The 21863-nt window shown below is 48.8% G+C and overlaps 2 protein-coding genes and 1 pseudogene across 2 annotated transcripts; 2 read left to right on the plus strand and 1 right to left on the minus strand.

Annotated features, from left to right (window-relative positions):
• Window positions 1-1350: 1350 nt before the first annotated feature.
• Window positions 1351-6251, plus strand: LOC148593330 (cytochrome P450 2C19-like). The gene is made up of 9 exons (XM_088531416.1): window positions 1351-1540; window positions 1888-2050; window positions 2545-2694; window positions 3023-3183; window positions 3579-3755; window positions 4318-4459; window positions 4887-5074; window positions 5205-5346; window positions 6021-6251. The coding sequence occupies exons 1-9, from the start codon at window positions 1361-1363 to the stop codon at window positions 6200-6202; spliced, it is 1485 nt and encodes a 494-aa protein (XP_088387542.1). The 5' UTR covers window positions 1351-1360; the 3' UTR covers window positions 6203-6251.
• LOC148593331 (cytochrome P450 2C19-like) lies at window positions 3687-20643 on the plus strand. Its single transcript, XM_088531417.1, has 10 exons — window positions 3687-3709; window positions 15727-15910; window positions 16234-16396; window positions 16891-17040; window positions 17369-17529; window positions 17930-18106; window positions 18667-18808; window positions 19256-19443; window positions 19574-19715; window positions 20413-20643. The coding sequence occupies exons 2-10, from the start codon at window positions 15731-15733 to the stop codon at window positions 20592-20594; spliced, it is 1485 nt and encodes a 494-aa protein (XP_088387543.1). The 5' UTR covers window positions 3687-3709; window positions 15727-15730; the 3' UTR covers window positions 20595-20643.
• LOC148593332 (zona pellucida sperm-binding protein 4-like) lies at window positions 8865-13350 on the minus strand (annotated as a pseudogene).
• Window positions 20644-21863: the final 1220 nt, after the last annotated feature.

A 21863-nucleotide genomic window follows, 5' to 3' on the forward strand; every position in this document is an offset into this window, starting at 1 on the left:
GCATATCACTGAGATGAGAGGAGCTTATTTGTGCAATTTATGTTGGATCTGTAGAAGTGACTTCAAGGCTCATTTTTTTCTAGAGTTCTCCCTACCTATGGCGCATTGAGGAGATCTACCTGCTTTTTCCCCATGCACCCTCCTGGCTACTCTCACCACTCATGAAGCAGCATGAGTAGAAAAAGCTGTGTGTCCATGTAAGATATGGTGAGAGGAGAAGAATAAAAGCACAAAAGGGAACGTGCTTCCCTTGGGAAGATCCATTACGTGTTCTTTCTGCCTTTGTGGAGGTGCTGCTGCTTCCAAAGCTGAGCAGCATGCTGTCACATAGCCACAATTACCCCTCCACATGCACAAGTGAACAAGGTGGCCCAGGGGACTTTGCACATATAAAAGGAGGTGATTCCCCTCTACCATTTCAGGTTGTGAACTACAAGTCTATTTGCATTCAAGGCTGTTTGGACATAATCACAGGAGCCCTGTTGCTCAACTTTTGCCATCCCGGCTGCTAGGAATGTGATCATATGCTCAGTGGGACTCCATCCGCCCCAGAGCCCCCAGGCTGCCTGCATGGAGGGGTGGGAGCAGCATTTGGCACAGTCACCTACTGAGACAAAATCCCCAAAGAAAATAAGGATACAGCAAACCGGCAGGAAATTCTACAGGATGATGATGCACTTTCTGAAGCTTGGCATTTGTTTGGAAAAAGAAAAGAGGTGAAGCAGATGCTATAATACTTTTCTCAGGCTAAGCACTGTTAGCCTTTTCTCTGAATACCGATAATACCTGCCTCTGTTGAACTTCAAATGAAAGTTCCCGGGGAAGATGGATAGAGGGACTTTGAGTTCAGTTTTCCTGGGTCTTCACATGGCTACATAGGACAAAGCAGTCCTTCCTACTCTGGGCTTCTGCAGACAGAAATGAGTATGCAGAAAATCATTGGACACTACTGTGATGTGAAAAGAGCCACAGATTCCCACAGCTAATGGTCTGACTGACTAGTCACCTGATGTTTCCTTTTTATCCTTTTAAATCCCCTGTGAATCTGCTAGCGTGATGCAAACTCTCATGAACTCGGCTTTCTGTGTCCAGAGATTTCCTAATATCACATATCTCCTTACGGAATCAGCATGAAGTTCTCCACCTCAATTGACACATGCAATTGCTTGATAGCAGGGACAGTTTGGAACACTAATAAACACTGATATAAGTTCAAAATTCTTTCTACAACACACGGCAAGCTAGCAAATGATTGACCCATAATACTAAGTCAGCCATAGGGTGTTTTATTACACAATTCTGGAGTATATAAGCTCTACAGCTGGACAGACTCATTCCAGAGTGCCTCTCCACCTGGAAAATGGAGCTCCTGGGAGCAACAGGTGCTGTCCTACTGGTTTGCATTATTTGCCTGCTCTCCTTCACAGCATGGAGAAGCAGCTTTGGAAAGGGGAAGATGCCTCCTGGACCTGCTCCCCTTCCCATTCTAGGCAATATGATGCAGGTGAAACCAAAGGACTTGTCCAAAACCCTTGAGCAGGTAAGGTCACTTGCTTTGGCTCATTCACTTTCTTCTGCACATTCTGGGAAACATGAGCCAAGTGCACTGGGAGAACCTGTGGCTGTAGCCTGAGGAAGGTCAATCCTAGAGGGAGAGAAAAGTTAAGAGTATCATCTCAGCTGCTGCTCTGTACTGCTGTGATCCTTGGTTAGAGTGCCTGATGGCTGCAAGGCCTTTATATATCCATATTTGTTGTGGGAAGGCCAGATCTTGATATTCCTGATCTCTGAGAACACATTCCCACAGAGTAATACAACAACAAGGCCACTTTCTGACTTCTTCTGCCCACCTGCTCCACGGCCGTGTTTTCTTTTGTCTTTTGGCAGCTCAGCAAAAAGTACGGGTCAGTGTTCACAGTGCACCTGGGCTCTGACCCCGTGGTGGTGCTCCATGGACATGATGTGGTGAAAGAAGCCTTGATAGACCGCGCAGATGAGTTTGCTCCCAGAGGACACTGGCCGATCGGGGACAGAGCTAACAACGGACGAGGTATATTTACTGGCTGAGCTGCTTTTGAGAAGAGAAGGGTTGAGGACCAGACAGGCAGGGACAGGGGCTGGAGTGAGGTGTGCACAGGGGCAGGCTGAGGGAAGTGGCTGGGTCTAAACTGGAGAAGGGAAGGCAGAGCGAGGGGTTGGTGGTGGTTTTTCCTGCTTAGGGAGTACAGCACAGAAATGGAGCCAGGCTCCTTTTAGAGATGGACAGGGAAAGGGCAAGGCAACAGGCGCAGGCTGCAGCAAGGGAAGACCTTCATGCTTACAGAGAATGGTGCGTTCACAGTGAGGGTTGCTACGTGAGGGAAAGGGTCAAAACGAGGATGTTGAACTACACGACCTCCAAAGGTCTCCTCCACACTGAGGGATTCTACGTTGCTACTCTGCAGGCGTTCTCCTGAAGATGAAATTCACTGTCACTGTGAGCTTCAGTACAGCTCATGGCCAGCTCACCCAGGCAGGCCTTCCCTTTTCCTTCCTCTTCTGCAGGCATCATTTTCAGCAACAACGAGGAATGGCTACAAGTTCGCCGATTTGCTCTCACCACACTGCGCAACTTTGGGATGGGAAAGAGGAGCATCGAGGAGAGGATCCAAGAGGAAGCTGAGCACCTGCTGGAAGAAATCACCAAAACAAACAGTACAGTTTATTCTTAACGCACCTTATGTTTGCTAAGAAAGCCTGTAGGAAGTAAGCAGTGTTGGTGCTGGTCCAATGCAGGAATTAAGGTGACACATGTTCTTAGCTTGTAATTCAGGTTCCCATGCATGAATGCTGCCTCATTATAAAGCAACAAATAATTCCATGATTGCTTACTACTACCATTGGAGGAGCATTCTGTGTCATTCAGACTGTGATGTGGTATTTCTGTTAACCCTCCTCAAGGCTCAAGTAGCTGTAGAGCTAGCATTTTACAGCAGAAGCCAAAAATGTTGCTTCTTTCCTTTTTCGTTTTGTGACCTTGCAGGAATGCCTTTTGACCCAACCTACATAGTGAGCTGTGCTGTCTCCAACATCATATGCTCCATCGTCTTTGGGAACCGATATGACTATAGAGACAAGAAGTTTCTGGCCCTGATGAAAAACATTAACAACTTGTTTGAGATGATGAATTCCCCCTGGGGACAGGTATATTCAACAGCCATTTCATAGAAGGGATATAGTTCCAAGGTAGTAGGAGGCTCATTTCCTAATGAAGTCCCATTTCAGTCTTCACACTAGGACACAACAGTACATACAGCTTCTTCATCCCACTGCGCAGGAGGGAATTCACTCTAGAGCAAGAGGAGCCCTCACAAACCAAGCTGGCTTGGCCGGCTAGGTGCAGCCTACCCCTAGTCCTGACCACCCTTCTCCTCTGCTTCTGAGTTTCCTACTACTACTACTCAGCAAACCCTCATCTCTCTGTCAGACTGTCCAGGCCTCACCACCCCTCTGACTGGCTCTGTTGAGAGGTTGTGGACTTTTGCTAATTCCTAATGATGGGGAAATGTTCACACTAAGGAACTTCCTGGTCTTTTCAGCTCTATCAGATGTTCCCAAAGATCTTGGATTACATGCCCGGTCCTCACAACAGAATATTCACAGAAATTGATACTCTAAAAGCCTTCGTGGCAGAGGAGGTGAAGGCGCACCAAGCTTCCATAGACCCTAGGTCCCCTCGGGATTTCATTGACTGCTTCCTCAACAAAATGCAGGAGGTAAGGAGATAGCATGTAGCCCCATCTCCTCCCCAAGCACACCTACCCGGAGCCCCTTTCCTTTGCCAAGTCACACACACATTGGACTCACCCCTTCCCTGTACTTTGCCCTGAAAGCTCGTCTGTGCACTGAGAAAACACCCAAAACGGGTGTCACGTCTGTTACAGCACAGAATTCTGGGTCTGCCCACTCACTGGCCACTAACTGCAGCTCCTTGGACATCATCCCTACGTCTGCTTTCCGCAAAGCCCAGAGACATTTGCAGTCTGGTGTCACAGTTCCTTGGCTGGAAAGCAGTGGGCACAGGAAGGGCAAGCGGGCAGCTAGCTGCCATGCCGTGCACAGCTTGAAAGAAAGCTGCCCTGGGGGTCTATCTTACTGCACAGTCATTGAATTGTAATGTTGCAGCTAACTGCTGCACCTCAACAGGGGAACATAACAGCTCGGGCTGGAGAAGGACGCCTGGACTGATACAAGAAAGAGGCATGTTTCTCAGGAAACAGACCTGTTTTGACCTGCGTTTTTTGTTTTGTTTTTTTGTTTGTTTGTTTGCTTTCCTAGGAGAAGCACAATGCCAACTCCCATTTCCACTTGAAGAACTTGATAACCAGCACCTATGACTTGTTCGTTGGTGGAACTGAGACAACTAGCACCACCATAAGATATGGACTTCTGCTGCTTCTCAAACACCCCAAAATACAAGGTACCAGTCTGTGACCTGCTCCCCTCCAGCCATTCCTCTGCACTGGGCTCAGTTGTGACAGCACAGTGGGCAATGCAATCCCACCCCCCCACCTCTCTCTCTCTCTTATTCTCCACCCGAGCAGGAAAAGTTCTTGCAATCTCATTTCCTAGAGTGGGCCTTAGTGGACCTTGCAGCCCTCCTAGGCATATACAGCTGGCCCCTGGAGAGTCTGAGACTTAGCCCAGGCACATCTCTATCTTCCAGTACTCCTATTTAGCTGGAGGGCACTCTTTGCAATAGGTTGCAGTGGAGCTGCAAAATCAGCACCAGTTTTCCTAGGGACTTTGGTGTCTTGGTAAAACAGTAGGAAAACTTGGAACGATCTTGCTGAGTAGGCTTGGTTTTATTCACCCCTCTTAGTAATAGTCTGTGCCTTTCATGACAGAGAAAGTTCAGGAAGAGATCGACCAGGTGGTGGGACGATCACGAAGACCCTGTGTGGCTGACCGGACCCAGCTGCCCTACACAGATGCTGTGGTCCATGAAATCCAGCGCTTCATCAGTCTCTCTCCCTTGAGTCTTCCTCATTCTGTGAACAAAGACACTCACCTCAGAGGCTACGTCATTCCCAAGGTTAGTTCATATTCTCCCTTTGGTACCAACAACAATGTGCAGGAAATTTCATCCTTAACTCGGCAGGCAATCGGCTTACAAGACGTAACTCACCTCCACGTTATGCTCTGTTCTTCTTATGTTACCGCAGGGGACAACAATCTACCCCCATCTCAGTTCTGTCCTCCATGACAGTAAAGAGTTTGCAAACCCAGAAGAGTTCAACCCCGCACATTTCTTGAACGCAAACGGCACCTTTAAGAAGAGCGACTTCTTCATGCCCTTCTCCGCAGGTAAGGCACATGCTTCCTCTTCTCATTCCTCTCTCAGGAACTGCCGACCTCCTCCTCTGGGAACCAGCCCACCTTTGCCTTCACAGACACACAGACTTTCCTTGCCCTCTCTCCACTTGGTCCCTCCATGGCTTCCTCACAATTCAAGATAACTCCCAACTGCTCCTTTCTCCAAGCGCACCTCCCATCTTGCAGAGGGCTCAGGGGCTTCTCAAACCTCACCCTGGGAGCTCCTGATGGAAGGACATGAATCATACCCATTCTCACATTAGAAATCCGTGTGCTTTGTACAGTAACTCCACTTTTCCCAAGTTCATCTTAAATACCTCTCACGCTATATGCCACCACTCACTCAGCAATATCCCCAACCTGCTGCTTTTGCACCTGCTCTTTATGCCACCTTGCTCCCTCTCATCCTGCCTCCTAATGTGCCTCCTTGGTGCTCAAGGCTTCTCCTGCTCACGTTCTTCTTTCACATACCCTAGCAAACTACCAGAGCGTGTCTAGTTTTTTCCCATCAAACTGTTCCCTTGCAAAAATGCTCCACAATCCTCACAGTCACCTCACTGCCATGGCTGTATCTCATAAACAATGCTGTGTAACACAGTTGCATAGCACAAATTCCAGTCCACTCTGCAACACCTGCTCAGCAATATTTGTTGTTTTAATTTCAGGCAAGCGAATATGCCCTGGAGAGGGCCTGGCACGCATGGAGATATTCTTAGTTGTAACCACCATCTTGCAGAACTTTACCTTGAAGCCTGTTGTCGACCCCAAGGAACTCAGCCTAACTCCAACATTGAGTGGAACCGTCAGCCTACCTCCCGTTTACCAGCTCTGTGCTGTCCCTCGCTGAAGGACTCAAAACTTCTCTCCACTGTGTCCTGAGCTTGGCTTTTCCCTTACACCTTCCTTACTAACTCATTGCTCAGTGACCACATCTATTACCTGATTTCTTCAATAGTGCAATGTCCAGGGCTCGTCAAGACCTGCTTCTCCTGCTATATGCATCCAATGAAGATCAATATTCAGGTGTATGTATATATGCTCAAAAGTAAAAATAAGATAAAATAAAGTAAAATAAAATAAACTCTGGTCAGGATTTAAGCAGCATAACCAATAGGGCCTCTTAAATTTAAGATTTGGCAACACCTTCTCTGCCCTGGATTAGGAACTGTACAACCTGAACTAACGAAGCTTTTAAGCTAGTGATTTTTGGAGATCTTAAGTCTTCTCCAGCTGAAGTAAGTTTACAGAAGACAACAGTACCTGGAGAAGTGCTAGAGAAGGGCAGCAATAGTTGATGGGACAGACTGCTTCCTCCATTAGGAGGTTTGAGGTGCAGTCTCTGCTCACACCTACAGCAGCTGCTGTCCTGGGGGGCATCCAACAGAAGAAATAAGGCTGTGAAGCAAAGATCTCCTAAGAGGCCATTCCCACTTCCACCTCTTGCTTCTCATTCTGCAGCAGTGCTTCTCCTGTGGAGGTCCCTCAACTTCAGCACTGCCCTGTGCAAAACCAGGCTGCAGGACAGACTCACAGCAGCAAGCAGAGCACAGGCAGTGTGAGTCTTTTGAGACACCTGAAGGTTCATCAGAGACAGTCTCAGGCTCTGGCAGGCTGCTCCTTTAATCCTTCAGGGGACCAAGGTTGGATTCCCCCTTTCAAGTTAGAGGTTGGGCCCTGGGAGGCTGCCATGGCCATGGGATGGTGCCTGCTGGAGCTGCACTCCCTCTGCTGGGGAGGGCATGGGAGAGAGCAGGGCTCCAAGACTCAAGCAAACCAGGGTTATAACACTCAGGCTGTGTTTGGTGACCACCTTCTGCAAAGAAATAGATCTGTTCTTGTGAGACTGCTGCTGTGCTCACAGAAACCCAGAGGAAGAGGAGAGCCTTTGGAGAGGTCACATGTCATGCCAGACAGGGGCTGTTTGTATGGCACAGCTCTGTCCCTGGACTTTACTGCAAAGCAAGCAGACACTAAGGGCCAACAAACAACACTTGGAAAGGCTGAAAGGTGCCCACACACACAGAATTAAAAAGAATTCCTTAGAGTCAGGATTCACTGCAGTACTGCACAACAGCCCTTTCTACAAGAGGCTAAGGCAGAGACCCAACATTTGGGTGACTGATTTGGCAGCTGCTCCCAGAGCGGGGCGCCTACTGCCATCACCTCACTCCTAGTGAGAGGCTGAGCATCCCTGAGGCAAGCCAGTGTTGGGTCTGTCAACTGAATTGACAGGGAGAGAGGCAACCACCATAGATATATATTGTCTTTTATTAATAGAAGAAAGATAATAAGCATTACCTCCTAGCTGGGGTCCGGGCTTTCCCACACAAGGGTCACCCCAGACTCCCTTTCCATGAGAAAGGCTTACACAAGCCTCTGTCCCCAGACAGGGAGGGCAGCAGGCCCACACACTTACCAAGGCCATCCATGGCAGGCCCCCGTCTTAGCTGATCCTGCAGGAGAATCACGGGGCCTTCGCTGGTGACATGGGAGGCGCCCTGCTGAAGGCCATGTTCAGCACTCCTTTTGCTCCCTACATAACAGCAGGGATTTTAGGGGATGGGACTTGTGGCCTCAAATATTGTGTTTAGCAGACACACCCTTGCCAACACTCACTCTGGCACAGACAGCACATGTTTTGTGTTCGCATTGCACTGCATGGGCTGCCACATTTTGTCCAAATCAGCTGCTCAACAGATACCAGAAGTGAGCAAGGAACAGGATTAAGAGCCTATGAAGGTCTCCACTTCCTTGGCATGAGGGCAAGAGCCCTTCCTCAGCAAGAAGGAAGGAAACAAGCCCCCATAGAGCACTACCAACAGAACTAGTCAGTACTCTCTGTATCCCTTATGCCCTTCCCCCTCAGCTGGGGACTACGTGGTCGCTGTTGTCCCTTTGCACAAGGGGACAGCAAGGATAGAGCACATACTGGCTCCAGCCAGACAGGCTGCGATGCTGCAGGATTCCTGTTCCGACCGGTGGCACACTGAGGCAGTGCAGTGCAGGTACACCTAGAAAGAAGGGGCAAGGGCCTTGGGTCAGGCATCTGGACAGGTGATGTGCGGGTCTCAAAAGATGAGAATGCAAAAAAGTTGCTCTGGGTTGCTTCACCTACAGCTTTAGCCTGGCACAAAGAGCAGAGGGGTCTCAGGCAGCTTTTATATCTACCACACAGACTTCAAACTAGGGTCCCCTCTGGAGTTACACTTCTCCCAATACCTGGGAATAGCACAGCTGTCCCAACATCCCTGCTGTGACCACTGCCTAGGCAGCGCTGGAACGAGCTTTGAGGACTGATCCCAGCACTACTGAGCAAGCAAGGAGGCATGGTGAACTTCACATGACTCCCGCTCAGAAATTTGAGCTTCAGCCCAGATGCTCCCTAATTTACAAGGGCTACTAAGGACCTTGGGCCAAGAAGGCCTAGAAAATACTTATCAGTGTGGCTAGACCACATTCCCTAAGCCAGCTCAACACAGCAGCTCACAGTGGCTGCAGACTGGCACTTACTACTGCCCCCACTGGTTGTTTGATCTCAAGAACATCCTAGGCTGGGGGCATCCTAGGCCATCCATCCCATCCACCAAGACAGGCCACTGTAGCTGTTGGTGAGGGTGACTACTGGGAGTGGCCCAGCAGTGGTGCAGGACAAGGACCAGGTCTGGGTCCCTCCTCTGGAAGATCTGCACTTCCACATAGAGGGGGTCTCTCAGAGCCTTCACCACAGGATAGTCACTGCCTGCATAGTAGGATCTATACCTTGCATCTGGACCACAAGAAACACACAAAAGTCACTTTAGACCCAGAAGAGCAGTTAAGGACAGCCATGCCAGGAAGTCCTCTAAGGAGCAGAGAAGCAGTGCCAGGATTTGCCCATCAGAGCCCCATTATCACCAGATTGTTGTTAGAGCTCTGCCGCTAGACATTTTAGCAAGTCCTGTGGCCCTCCTACCTGCAGGAATGCACATCTCCAAGGACAGAGGACCAGGTTGGGACACGGCAGAAAGAGGCGGCACTGTGAACACCTGAACACTCAAGGGGATGAAGTTCCCAGTGATGGAGTAACTACTGCGTACGTGTAACCTCGTGAGACAAGAGAGAGTCAGGCAGATGAGCCGAGATCAGACATGCCTTTTCCTCCCCCTGCACCACAACTCACAACCTCATTTGATTAATCATATTGCCACAGCATCTCCCACACATGCTTTTAACTACTTCAGCTTCTCTCCAGAGTGGGTACTGGAGTCTGCAAAGTATACCTGAGCAGCATCAGTTTATTCTGGCTAAAGGGGGAACATACCACTCCCTAGCCTCTTCCAGTACCCGTGCTGTGAGTTCAGAACTTGCAACAAGCAGGAGCTTCTCTAGAGACCCTGGGCAGGACTCCATCTGGCCAGACCAGCCCCAGACATTACCTGAACATGCTGTCCCTAGTGATGGAGCCAAGGTTCCCAGTCTCCACATCTCTAGATGCCACCAACTCGTTCTCATATATGGCATGATCCCCAGCTACCTGCAACAACAGTAGTTGTTACGACATTCCCCGGCACAGACGGTCCAGACTGGCCATCCAGTGTGCACTCAGCTGTGACTGCAGGAAAACAGAGATTTCAGTCTCAAGCTTAGGGAAAAGGAGCAGTAAGGAGGTTAAGATTCAGGCATTACAGAAAACACCAAGGCAACAAGTTCCACCAGTTCCCCTGCCTCTAAGCTCTAGAACCCCAAGTTATGCACAGCTCGACATGGGTGCAGCCAGCTCTGACCTGCATTCAGCACTAGCACTGTTGATTCCAGTCATAAGTACAGATTGCAACTGCAATAGAGATTACAAAGCTAGACGCTCCAGTTGGGCAGAAGACTTTCCATAGTGAGAAGTGCAGCTCTAAACCACTTGCATTACTGGTACACACCAACCCTGCTTCCCTGGTGGAGCAGGGCACCCCAGTCACCAGCTTCTCCTGCAGCTATGAGGGTAGTCAGTCACACCCACTCACCTGTGTTACCATAGTAACAAGGCTTCACCCTGTCCCCAGGATTGTAACAACAGCCTCGCTCTTCACACTCCGCCCAGCTTATAGGCATAGGGTCACAGGGCAACCGGTCTTGGTTGTCAACAGCAGAACAGACACTATGGCATGATCCCCAGCTACCTGCAACAACAGTCGTTGTTACGACATTTCCTGGCACTGAAGGTCCAGAAAAGTCATACTAGAGAAGAGCATGGGGCCTCTGGAAGTATCCAAGTTGCAACAGGTTGCTCCAGGTCTGCAGGCTGCTACTATTGCAGACCACTGGAGCTCTTACCTGAAAAGTAGTGCCACAGGCAGAGAGTGGGAATCTGTACACAACAAATGCATTGTTCCTCACTACAGGAATGCAGCCAGTACTGGGCCCACTGGCCAGATGAACAGACTCCAGAATAAGGGGTGGCAGAGTCACATCCCGAGACCCCGCAACGGAGAACTGGCCATCCAGTGTGCAGTGAGCGGTGACTGCAGGAAAACAGAGATTTCAGTCTCGACCTTAGGGAAAAGGAGCAGTAAGGAGGTTAAGATTCAGGCATTACAGAAAACACTAAGGCAACAAGTTCCACCTGTACTCCTGCCTCTAAAGCCCTAGAACATAAGTTGTGCGTAACTGCACAGGGCAGCCGTTCTTGACTCTCAACAGCAGAACAGACACTACCGCTTGGAGCATCCAGAGCTGGAAGAGACAGCAGGAGCTGGCAGGAAGAGCACAGGAGTAGGGGGAAGGAACGCACAGAGGCCACCCAGTGGGAAAGCACCCCGCTATCTACATGTCAAGAGAAGGTTCATACACACAGGTGAGTGGTCAAACACACAGCATGGAGCCAGGCTAGAAGCCAGACTGGAGCATCTTTTACATCTATAGCAACCTGACGGGAGGGTGCACTTGGTAATTCTGCAGGTATCTTGAGCCTCCGTGCAGGAAATAAGTGACCTTGCCATAGAATCTCATAAAACCATTGTCATTATCAATAAAACCTATTACTATTTCTTTCACAGGAGTAAAGTGCATTGTGTCACTCATGCCCACCACCACTCGTTCCATGACAGGAACCCTCCATGCAGTACCAAGCCAGGTTTCCTTCCAACCTTGCCACTCTCTGTCTAGGAGTAACTACCCAAAGGGAAGGGCATTCAGACACAGGCAGGTGTCTAAAGGGATATCAGAGCCTTACCAGGGAGGTCCACAGGGCACCTGAGCAGCTTCTCTTCAAGGAGAGTCTCTTGCCCAGCAGCATCTGTCCCTTCAAGCCCCACCAGCATGTAGTAGTTGCCTTCCTGGGGAAGGACCACCCAGGTCAGGGCGGTCACAGCAGCTGTACTCACAGCCCCAGCTGGACCCCTAAGGTCACTCACCCATTCAAAGACATAGCAGCCTGCATAGGAGAGGGACACTTTCCTGGAGCCATCTGGACTCTCAGAGACCACAGCTGGAGTCATTCTGCACAGCATGTGCCTTCCCCTCTGTATCTAGGGGTAGCTGAGACAGCAGGAAGAGCCTAAACATCCCACAGAGAGGGCAGGGAGCACCACCCCTGACCCTTCTGTAGGGGGCAGGGTCCCAGCCAGCACTCAGGTCTGGGCCAGAATGAGGCTTCCAAGACCATCCGGACAGAGGTGTAGCACTCAAGCCAAATGCTTGGCCATACAGTCAGCCCCCAGTTACACAGGCACAGGAGTGGTTAGACAACAAGCACTTCCCTGCTAAAGCAGACCCTTCCGCCTCATTTCAGTTACAGCTGGCACTCTGCAAAGATACAGCAGTGAGGAAAACTCTGGACATCACCCTCACTTACCCCAAGCAGTCACTACCAGGGAAGCATTTTCCTCCCAGCCTGGGGGCAGGGTGAGCTGCTAGCCGCCTTGACCACAAGCCAGCATGGAGGGATCAGCAAAAAAGCCACCCTGGACCTCCAGGACCAAAGCAAGGGGGCCAAGAAACCCCCACAGGAATACAGCACCAAGCAAAGTCCCAGCCTGCCCTACTGCACCCATCCTCTTCTCCTGCCAAGGACCATACAGCAGCTCTGCTTAACCTAGCCCTTTTAAATTGTGTGGCCTCCTGTCATCAGAAAGAAGCCAGGTAGAAACTCCTGAATGGCCAGGTGGTCCCAGCCGACCATTTTAACACCTTCATTTCCTTCACCTGGATCTGAACCCATCACAGCCCTCTTGTGTCCTTCAGCAAAAAAGACAGGAGGCAAGCTTATGTCAGGAGATGGGCTCATATTCATATCACTGAGATGAGAGAAGCTTATTTCTGCAATTTATGTTGGATCTGTAGAAGTGACTTCAAGGCTCATTTTTTTCTAGAGTTCTCCCTATCTATGGTGCATTGAGGAGATCTACCTGCTTTTTCCCCATGCACCCTCCTGGCTACTCTCACCACTCATGAAGCAGCATGAGTAGAAAAAGCTGTGTGTCCATGTAAGATATGGTGAGAGGAGAAGAATAAAAGCACAAAAGGGAACGTGCTTCCCCTGGGAAGATCCATTACGTGTTCTTTCTGCCTTTGTGGAGGTGCTGCTCCTTCCAAAGCTGAGCAGCATGCTGTCACATAGCCACAGCTACCCCTCCACATGCACAAGTGAACAAGGGGGCCCAGGGGACTTTTCACATGTAAAAGGAGGTGATTCCCCTCTACCATTTCAAGTTGTGAACTACAAGTCTATTTGCATTCAAGGCTGTTTGGACATGACCACAGGAGCCCTGTTGCTCAACTTTTGCCATCCCAGCTGCTAGGAATGTGATCATTTGCTCAGCAGGACTCCATCCCCCCAGAGCCTATTGTGGCTGATGTTTGAGTAGAGCTTGTGAAGCAAATATGCTTTTCCTACACCCTGCCTGGCACCAGGCAGCAGCTTTGAGGAGAGGCACTGGGGAAAACGTTTGGACTTTGGCGGGGAGGCTCTATGACAGTAGAAAGAGAGAACTGTGTCAAGGGAGTTTATTCAAATCTCACAGGCATGGTGGGACACTGAATGTTACTTTTGACTCACTTATATCTGTTGTCTACCGAGTAATTAAAAACAAATAAAATACTCTGGAATGTTTTTAGGGAGAGAGGGTTCATTAGACTTTAATGTGGTGGTACAGTGCATATGCTGATAGTAAAAATATCTACAGGTACCAGAAGAATAACTCTATTTCAAACAACACCGAGAGCAGTGTAGATTCACTACAGCAATACCTGTTTTGACAGGTGTTTCACGTAAGACTCCTGTACGCCTGGCTTGTACCATACATGGTATGTGGCAACGGGATGCAAAGTGCCAGCACACAGATGTGTGCTTCAGTCAACACACTGAGCCCAGAAGCGCAGCAGGATTGGTGGACCTGAGACATACCCACACCAACTGTCTCTCAGAAGAATGGGGCTGGCTGCACAAGGGGGTAGGGGCAGCATTTGGCACAGTCCCCTACTGAGACAAAATCCCCAAAGAAAATAAGGAAACAGCAAACCGGCAGGAAATTCTACAGGATGATGATGAGGCACTTTCTGAAGCTTGGCATTTGTTTGGAAAAAGAAAAGAGGTGAAGCAGATGCTCTAATACTTTTCTCAGGCTAAGCACTGTTAGTCTTTTCTCTGAATACCCATAATACCTGCCTCTGTTGAACTTCAAATGAAAGTTCCTGGGGAAGATGGATAGAGGGACTTTGAGTTCAGCTTTCCTGGGTCTTCACATGGCTACATAGGACAAAGCAGTCCTTCCTACTCTGGGCTTCTGCAGACAGAAATGAGGATGCAGAAAATCATTGGACACTACTGGGATGTGAAAAGAGCCACAGATTCCCACAGGTAGAGGTCTGACTGACTAGTCATCTGAGGTTTCCTTTTTATCCTTTTAAATCCCCTGTGCATCTGCTAGTGTGGTGCAAGCTCTCATGAACTCGGCTTTCCGTGTCCAGAGATTTCCTAATATCACATATCTCCCATAAAATGCCCTGGCAAGATCAAGGGGTCCGAATGGATCCAGGTTCAGAGCAGCAAGTCAGCAACTGGGATGAACTTGCTGACTCACTCAAAAATACCAGCTTAGAGGCCTTAAGGAATGAAATGAGATTAAATAACGATAACAAGCAGATAATGAACTACTTTAGTTACTGCAACTATAAGGACCACCTCGCTTCCTCAGTGTGACTGCAAGGATGTTATGGGAGACCATGCTAAAAGTCTTACTGAAGTCAAGGTGGACAACGTGCACTGCTCCCCCCTCATCTACCCAGATGGACATTTAAATATAGAAGGTTGCAGAAATGTGATTTCCTATTTGGGAATCCATGCTGACTATTCTTGATGATTTGCGTATCCTCAATATGCTTGGAAACAGCATCCCAGGTTATCTGCTACATCACATTTGCGTCTGGACTGGAGTGACATTTCATTTCTTGCAGTCCTCAGACACCTCACCTGATCTCCATAACCTTTCCAAGATGATGAAGAGTGGACTTGCAATGATATCTTCCAGCTCCCTCAACACTCACGGATAGATCCACTGGTCCTCTCCATGTCCAGATTACTTAAGTGATTCCCTAACCCAATCCTCCACCACTAAGGGCAAGAATTCCTTACTCCAAAATTTATCACTATTACTTATCTATTATAAGTGAGGAATGACATACCTGGAGACCTTTCTCCACCTCACCAGGTGGACATTTGGTGCTTTCGTCTCTTGTGAGGCCGCATATAGCTAGGTAGCGTTGCACCAAGCAATCGCTGTGCATACAAAACAACATGCCAATATATTCAGCCCATCGTGAATGCTGTGAACATCAGTAACAGTGTCAGAAAGTCTTCCAGAAAATCAAGGATGGCTCACTCCACAGAGAATATAATGCAGTATTGATCATATCAGTGCTCAGTGCTCCCACTGTGGTCTTTGATTGCTCCTGAAGTCCTTCTGGGCAATCAGGGATGGCTCACCCCCTCTGACACTGATAGATCAACACCAATGAACAGAAACTCCAGATGGCACCAAACTATGTGTAGGATATTTCAACATCGCTGATTTTAATGAGAGCCCTTGTTAAGTGGAATGCTGATCTCTAAATAAAAGCTTGTTACCTATGGACTTTTCATGAAGTGTACTTTACTTTTTATACCTTACGAAATCAGCATGAAGTTGTCCACCTCAATTGACACATGCAATTGCTTGATAGCAGGGACAGCTTTGATCACTAATAAACACTGATATAAGTTCAAAATTCTTTCTACAACACACGGCAAGCTAGCAAATGATTGACCCATAATACTAAGTCAGCCATAGGGTGTTTTATTACACAATTCTGGAGTATATAAGCTCTACAGCTGGACAGACTCATTCCAGAGTCTCTCTCCACCAGGAAAATGGAGCTCCTGGGAGCAACAGGTGCTGTCCTACTAGTTTGCATTATTTGCCTGCTCTCCTTCACAGCATGGAGAAGCAGCTTTGGAAAAAGGAAGATGCCTCCTGGACCTGCTCCCCTTCCCATTCTAGGCAATTTGCTGCAGGTGAAACCAAAGGACTTGGCCAAAACCCTTGAGCAGGTAAGGTCACTTGCTTTGGCTCATTCACTTTCTTCTGCACATTCTGGGAAATATGAGCTGTAGCCTGAGGAAGGTCAATCCTAGAGGGAGAGAAAAGTTTGAGTATCATCTCAGCTGCTGCTCTGTACTGCTGTGATCCTTGGTTTTGAGCGCCTGATGGCTGCAAGGCCTTTACATATCCATATTTGTTGTGGGAAGGCCAGATCTTGATATTCCTTATGTCTGAGAACACATTACCCACAGGGTAATACAACAACAAGGCCACTTTCTGACTTCTTCTGCCCACCTGCTCCACGGCCACGTTTTCTTTTGTCTTCTGGCAGCTCAGCAAAAAGTACGGGTCAGTGTTCACAGTGCACCTGGGCTCCGACCCCGTGGTGGTGCTCCATGGACATGATGTGGTGAAAGAAGCCTTGATAGACCGCGCAGACGAGTTTGCTCCCAGAGGACACTGGCCGATCGGCGACAGAGCTAACAACGGACTAGGTATATTTACTGGCTGAGCTGCTTTTGAGAAGAGAAGGGTTGAGGACCAGACAGGCAGGGACAGGGGCTGGAGTGAGGTGTGCACAGGGGCAGGCTGAGGGAAGTGGCTGGATCTAGCCTGGAGAAGGGAAGGCAGAGCAAAGGGTTGGTGGTTGTTTTCCCTGCTTAGGGAGGGCAACAGAGAAATGGAGCCAGGCTCCTTTTAGAGACGGACAGGGAAAGGGCAAGGTAACAGGCGCAGGCTGCAGCAAGGGAAGACCTTCATGCTTACAGAGAATGGTGCGTTCACAGTGAGGGTGGCTACGTGAGGGAAAGAGTCAAAACGAGGATGTTGAACTACACGACCTCCAAAGGTCTCCTCCGCACTGAAGGACTCTATGATGCTACCCTGCAGGCATTCTCCTGAAGACGAAATTCACTGTCACTGTGAGCTTCAGTTCATCTCATGCCCATGTCATTCAGCCAGGCCTTCCCTTTTCCTTCCTCTTCTGCAGGCATCATTTTCAGCAACAACGAGGAATGGCTACAAGTTCGCCGATTTGCTCTCACCACACTGCGCAACTTTGGGATGGGAAAGAGGAGCATCGAGGAGAGGATCCAAGAGGAAGCTGGGCACCTGCTGGAAGAGATCAGCAAAACAAACAGTACGGTCTATTCTTAACACACCTTATGTTTGCTAAGAAAGCCTGTAGGAAGTAAGCAGTGTTGGTGCTGGTCCAATGCAGGAATTAAGGTGACACATGTTCTTAGCTTTTAATTCAGGTTCCCATGCATGAATGCTGCCTCATTATAAAGCAACAAATAATTCCATGATTGCTTACTATGACCGTTGGAGGAGCATTCTGTGTCATTCAGACTGTGATGTGGTATTTCTGTTAACCCTCCTCAGGGCTCAAGTAGCTATAGAGCTAGCATTTTACAGCAGAAGCCAAAAATGTTGCTTCTTTCCTTTTTTGTTTTGTGACCTTGCAGGAATGCCTTTTGACCCAACCTACATAGTGAGCTGTGCTGTCTCCAACATCATATGCTCCATCGTCTTTGGGAACCGATATGACTATAGAGACAAGAAGTTTCTGGCCTTGATGAAAAACATTAACAACTTGTTTAAGGTGTCCAACTCCCACTGGGGACAGGTATATTAGCAGCCATTTCACAGGGGGTATATAGTTCCAGGGTTGCAGGAGGCTACTTTCCTAGTGAAATCCCATTTCACTAGTTCTTCACACTAGGACACAACAGTACATACAGCTTCTTAACCCCGCACTGCACAGGAGGGAATTCACTCTAGAGCAAGAGGAGCCCTCACAAACCAAGCTGGCTTTACCGGCTAGGTGCAGCCTACACCTAGTCCTGACCACCCTTCTCCTTTGCTTCTGAGTTTCCTACTACTACTACTAAGCAAACCCTCATCTCTCTGTCAGACTGTCCAGGCCTCACTACCCCTCTGACTGGCTCTGTTGAGAGGTTGTGGACTTTTGCTAATTCCTAATGATGGGGAAATGATCACACTAAGGACCTTCCTGGTCTTTTCAGCTCTATCAGATGTTCCCAAAGATCTTGGATTACATGCCCGGTCCTCACAACAAAATATTCGCAGAATTTGAGACTCTAAAAGCCTTTGTGGCAGAGGAGGTGAAGGCGCACCAAGCTTCCATAGACCCCAGCTCCCCTCGGGATTTCATTGACTGCTTCCTCAACAAAATGCAGGAGGTAAGGAGACAGCATGTAGCCCCATCTCCTCCCCAAGCACACCTACCCGGAGCCCCTTTCCTTTGCCAAGTCACACACACATTGGACTCACCCCTTCCCTGTACTTTGCCCTGAAAGCTCGTCTGTGCACTGGGAAAACACCCAAAACGGATGTCACGTCTGTTAGAGCACAGAATTCTGGATCTGCCCGCTCACTGGCCACTACCTGCAGCTCCTTGGACATCAAACCCTACATTTGCTTTCCACAAAGCCCAGAGACATTTGCAGGCTGATGTCGCAGTTCCTTGGCTGGAAAGCAGTGCGCGCAGGAAGGGCAAGTGGGCAGCTAGCTGCCATGCCATGCACAGCTTGAAAGAAAGCTGCCCTGGGGGTCTATCTTACTGCACAGTCATTGAATTGTAATGTTGCAGCTAACTGCTGCTCCTCAACAGGGGAACATAACAGCTCGGGATGGAGAAGGAGGCCTGGACTGATACAAGAAGGAGGCATGTTTCTCAGGAAACAGACCTGTTTTGACCTGTGTTTTTGTTTTGTTGTTTGTTTGCTTCTTGTTTTCTTAGGAGAAGCACAATGCCAACTCCCATTTCCACTTGAACAACTTGATAACCAGCACCCTTGACTTGTTCACTGCTGGAACTGAGACAACTAGCAGCACCATAAGATATGGACTTCTGCTGCTTCTCAAACACCCCAAAATACAAGGTACCAGTCTGTGACCTGCTCCCCTCCAGCCATTCCTCTGCGCTGGACTCAGGTGTAACACCACTTTCTGCTATGCACAACACTGTGGGCAATGCAATCCCCCCACCGCACCTCTCTCTCTCTCTCTTATTCTCCCCCAAAACAGGAAAAGTTCTTGCAATCTCATTTCCCAGAGTGGGCCTTAGTGGACCTTGCAGCCCTCCTAGGCATATACAGCTGGCCCCTGGAGAGTCTGAGACTTGGCCCATGCACATCTTTATCTTCCAGTACTCCTATTTAGCTGGAGGGCACTCTTTGCAAAAGGGTGCAGTGGAGCTGCAAAATCAGCACCAGTCTTCCTAGGGGCTCTGGTGCCCTAGTAAAACAGTAGGACAATTTGGAACGATCTTGCTGAGTAGGCTTGGTTTTATTCACCCTCTTATTAATAGTCTGTGCCTTTCATGACAGAGAAAGTTCAGGAAGAGATCGACCAGGTGGTGGGACGATCACGAAGACCCTGTGTGGCTGACCGGACCCAGCTGCCCTACACAGATGCTGTGGTCCATGAAATCCAGCGCTTCATCAGTCTCGTCCCCTTGAGTCTTCCTCATTCTGTGAACAAAGACACTCACCTCAGAGGCTACGTCATTCCCAAGGTTAGTTCATATTCTCCCTTTGGTACCAACAAGAATGTGCAGGAAATTTCATCCTTAACTCGGCAGGCAATCGGCTTACAAGACGTAACTCACCTCCACGTTATGCTCTGTTCTTCTTATGTTACCGCAGGGGACAACAATCTACCCCCATCTCAGTTCTGTCCTCCATGACAGTAAAGAGTTTGCAAACCCACAAGAGTTCAACCCCGCACATTTCTTGAACGCAAACGGCACCTTTAAGAAGAGCGACTTCTTCATGCCCTTCTCCGCAGGTAAGGCACGTGCTTCCTCTTCTCATTCCTCTCTCAGGAGCTGCCAACCTCCTCCTCTGGGAACCAGCCCACCTTTGCCTTCACACACACACAGACACACACACACAGACTTTCCTTGCCCTCTCTCCACTTGGTCCCTCCATGGCTTCCTCACAACTCAATACTCTTTGGATAACTCCCAAGTGCTCCTTTCTCCAAGCGCACCTCCCATCTTGCAGAGGGCTCAGGGGCTTCTCAAACCTCACCCTGGGAGCTCCTGATGGAAGGACATGAATCATACCCATTTTCTCGCTAGAAATCCGTGTGCTTTGCACAGTAACTCCACTTTTCCAAAGTTCATCTTAAATACCTCTCACGCTATATGCCACCACTCACTCAGCAATATCCCCAACCTGCTGCTTTTGCACCTGCTCTTTATGCCACCTTGCTCCCTCTCATCCTGCCTCCTAATGTGCCTCCTTGGTGCTCAAGGCTTCTCCTGCTCACGTTCTTCTTTCGCATACCCTAGCAAACTACCAGAGCGTGTCCAGTTTTTCCCCAGCAAACTGTTCCCTTGCAAAAATGTTCCACAATCCTCACAGTCACCTCACTGCCATGGCTGTATCTGATAAACAATGCTGTGTAACACAGTTGCATAGCACAAATCCCAGTCCACTCTGCAACACCTGCTCAGCAATATTTGTTGTTTTAATTTCAGGCAAGCGAATATGCCTTGGAGAAGGCCTGGCACGCATGGAGATATTCTTATTTGTAACCACCATCTTGCAGAATTTTACCTTGAAGCCTGTTGTCGATCCCAAGGAACTCAGCCTAACTCCAATAGTGAGTGGAACAGTCAGCCTACCTCCCGTTTACCAGCTCTGTGCTGTCCCTCGCTGAAGGACTCAAAACTTCTCTCCACTGTGTCCTGAGCTTGGCTTTTCCCTTACACCTTCCTTACTAACTCATTGCTCAGTGACCACATCTATTACCTGATTTCTTCAATAGTGCAATGTCCAGGGCTCGTCAAGACCTGCTTCTCCTGCTATATGCATCCATTGAAGATCGATATTCAGGTGTGTGTATATATACTCAAAAGTAAAAGTAAAATAAGATTAAATAAAGTAAAATAAAATAAACTCTGGTCAGGATTTAAGCAGCATAACCAATAGGGCCTCTTAAATTTAAGATTTGGCAACACCTTCTCTGCCCTGGATTAGGAACTGAACAACCTGAACTAACGAAGCTTTTAAGCTAGTGATTTTTGGTGATCTTAAGTCTTCTCCAGCTGAAGAAAGTTTACAGAAGACAACAGTACCTGGAGAAGTGCCAGAGAAGGGCAGCAATAGTTGATGGGACAAACTGCTTCCTCCATTAGGAGGTTTGAGGTGCAGTCTCTGCTCACACCTACAGCAGCTGCTGTCCTGGGGTAGATCCAACAGAAGAAATAAGGCTGTGAAGCAAAGATCTCCTAAGAGGCCATTCCCACTTCCATCTCCTGCTTCTGCAGCGGTGCTTCTTCTGTGAAGGTCCCTCAACTTCAGCACTGCCCTGTGCAAAACCAGGCTGCAGGACAGACTCACAGCAGCAAGCAGAGCACAGGCAGTGTGAGTCTTTTGAGACACCTGAAGGTTCATCAGAGACAGTCTCAGGCTCTGGCAGGCTGCTCCTTTAATCCTTCAGGGGACCAAGGTTGGATTCCCCCTTTCAAGTTAGAGGTTGAGCTCTGGGAGGCTGCCATGGCCATGGGATGGTGCCTGCTAGAGCTGCACTCCCTCTGCTAGGGAGGGCATGGGAGAGAGCAGGGCTCCAAGACTCAAGCAAACCAGGGTTATAACACTCAGGCTGTGTTTGGTGACCACCTTCTGCAAAGAAATAGATCTGTTCTTGTGAGACTGCTGCTGTGCTCACAGAAACCCAGAGGAAGAGGAGAGCCTTTGGAGAGGTCACAGGTCATGCCAGACAGGGGCTGTTTGTATGGCACAGCTCTGTCCCTGAACTTTACTGCAAAGCAAGCAGACACTAAGGGCCAACAGACAACACTTGGAAAGGGTGAAAGGTGCCCACACACACAGAATTAAAAGGAATTCCATAGAGTTGGGATTCACTGCAGTACTGCACAACAGCCCTTTCTACAAGAGGCTAAGGCAGAGACCCAACATTTGGGTG

Source organism: Tinamus guttatus, unplaced genomic scaffold (assembly GCF_059628265.1).
Source record: "Tinamus guttatus ecotype Peru unplaced genomic scaffold, ASM5962826v1 Tinamus_guttatus_pri_ptg000416l, whole genome shotgun sequence".
NCBI classification, from domain to species: Eukaryota; Metazoa; Chordata; class Aves; order Tinamiformes; family Tinamidae; genus Tinamus; species Tinamus guttatus.

Coding starts and splice junctions, on each gene's coding strand:
- LOC148593331 (XM_088531417.1), top strand. CDS start 15,731: ATGGAGCTCCTGGGAGCAACAGGTGCTGTCCTACTAGTTTGCATTATT. Junction 17,530..17,929: donor CCAACTCCCACTGGGGACAG/GTATATTAGCAG, acceptor TGGTCTTTTCAG/CTCTATCAGATGTTCCCAAA. Junction 19,716..20,412: donor CTTCATGCCCTTCTCCGCAG/GTAAGGCACGTG, acceptor TTTTAATTTCAG/GCAAGCGAATATGCCTTGGA.
- LOC148593330 (XM_088531416.1), top strand. CDS start 1,361: ATGGAGCTCCTGGGAGCAACAGGTGCTGTCCTACTGGTTTGCATTATT. Junction 2,051..2,544: donor CAGAGCTAACAACGGACGAG/GTATATTTACTG, acceptor CCTCTTCTGCAG/GCATCATTTTCAGCAACAAC. Junction 4,460..4,886: donor CAAACACCCCAAAATACAAG/GTACCAGTCTGT, acceptor CTTTCATGACAG/AGAAAGTTCAGGAAGAGATC.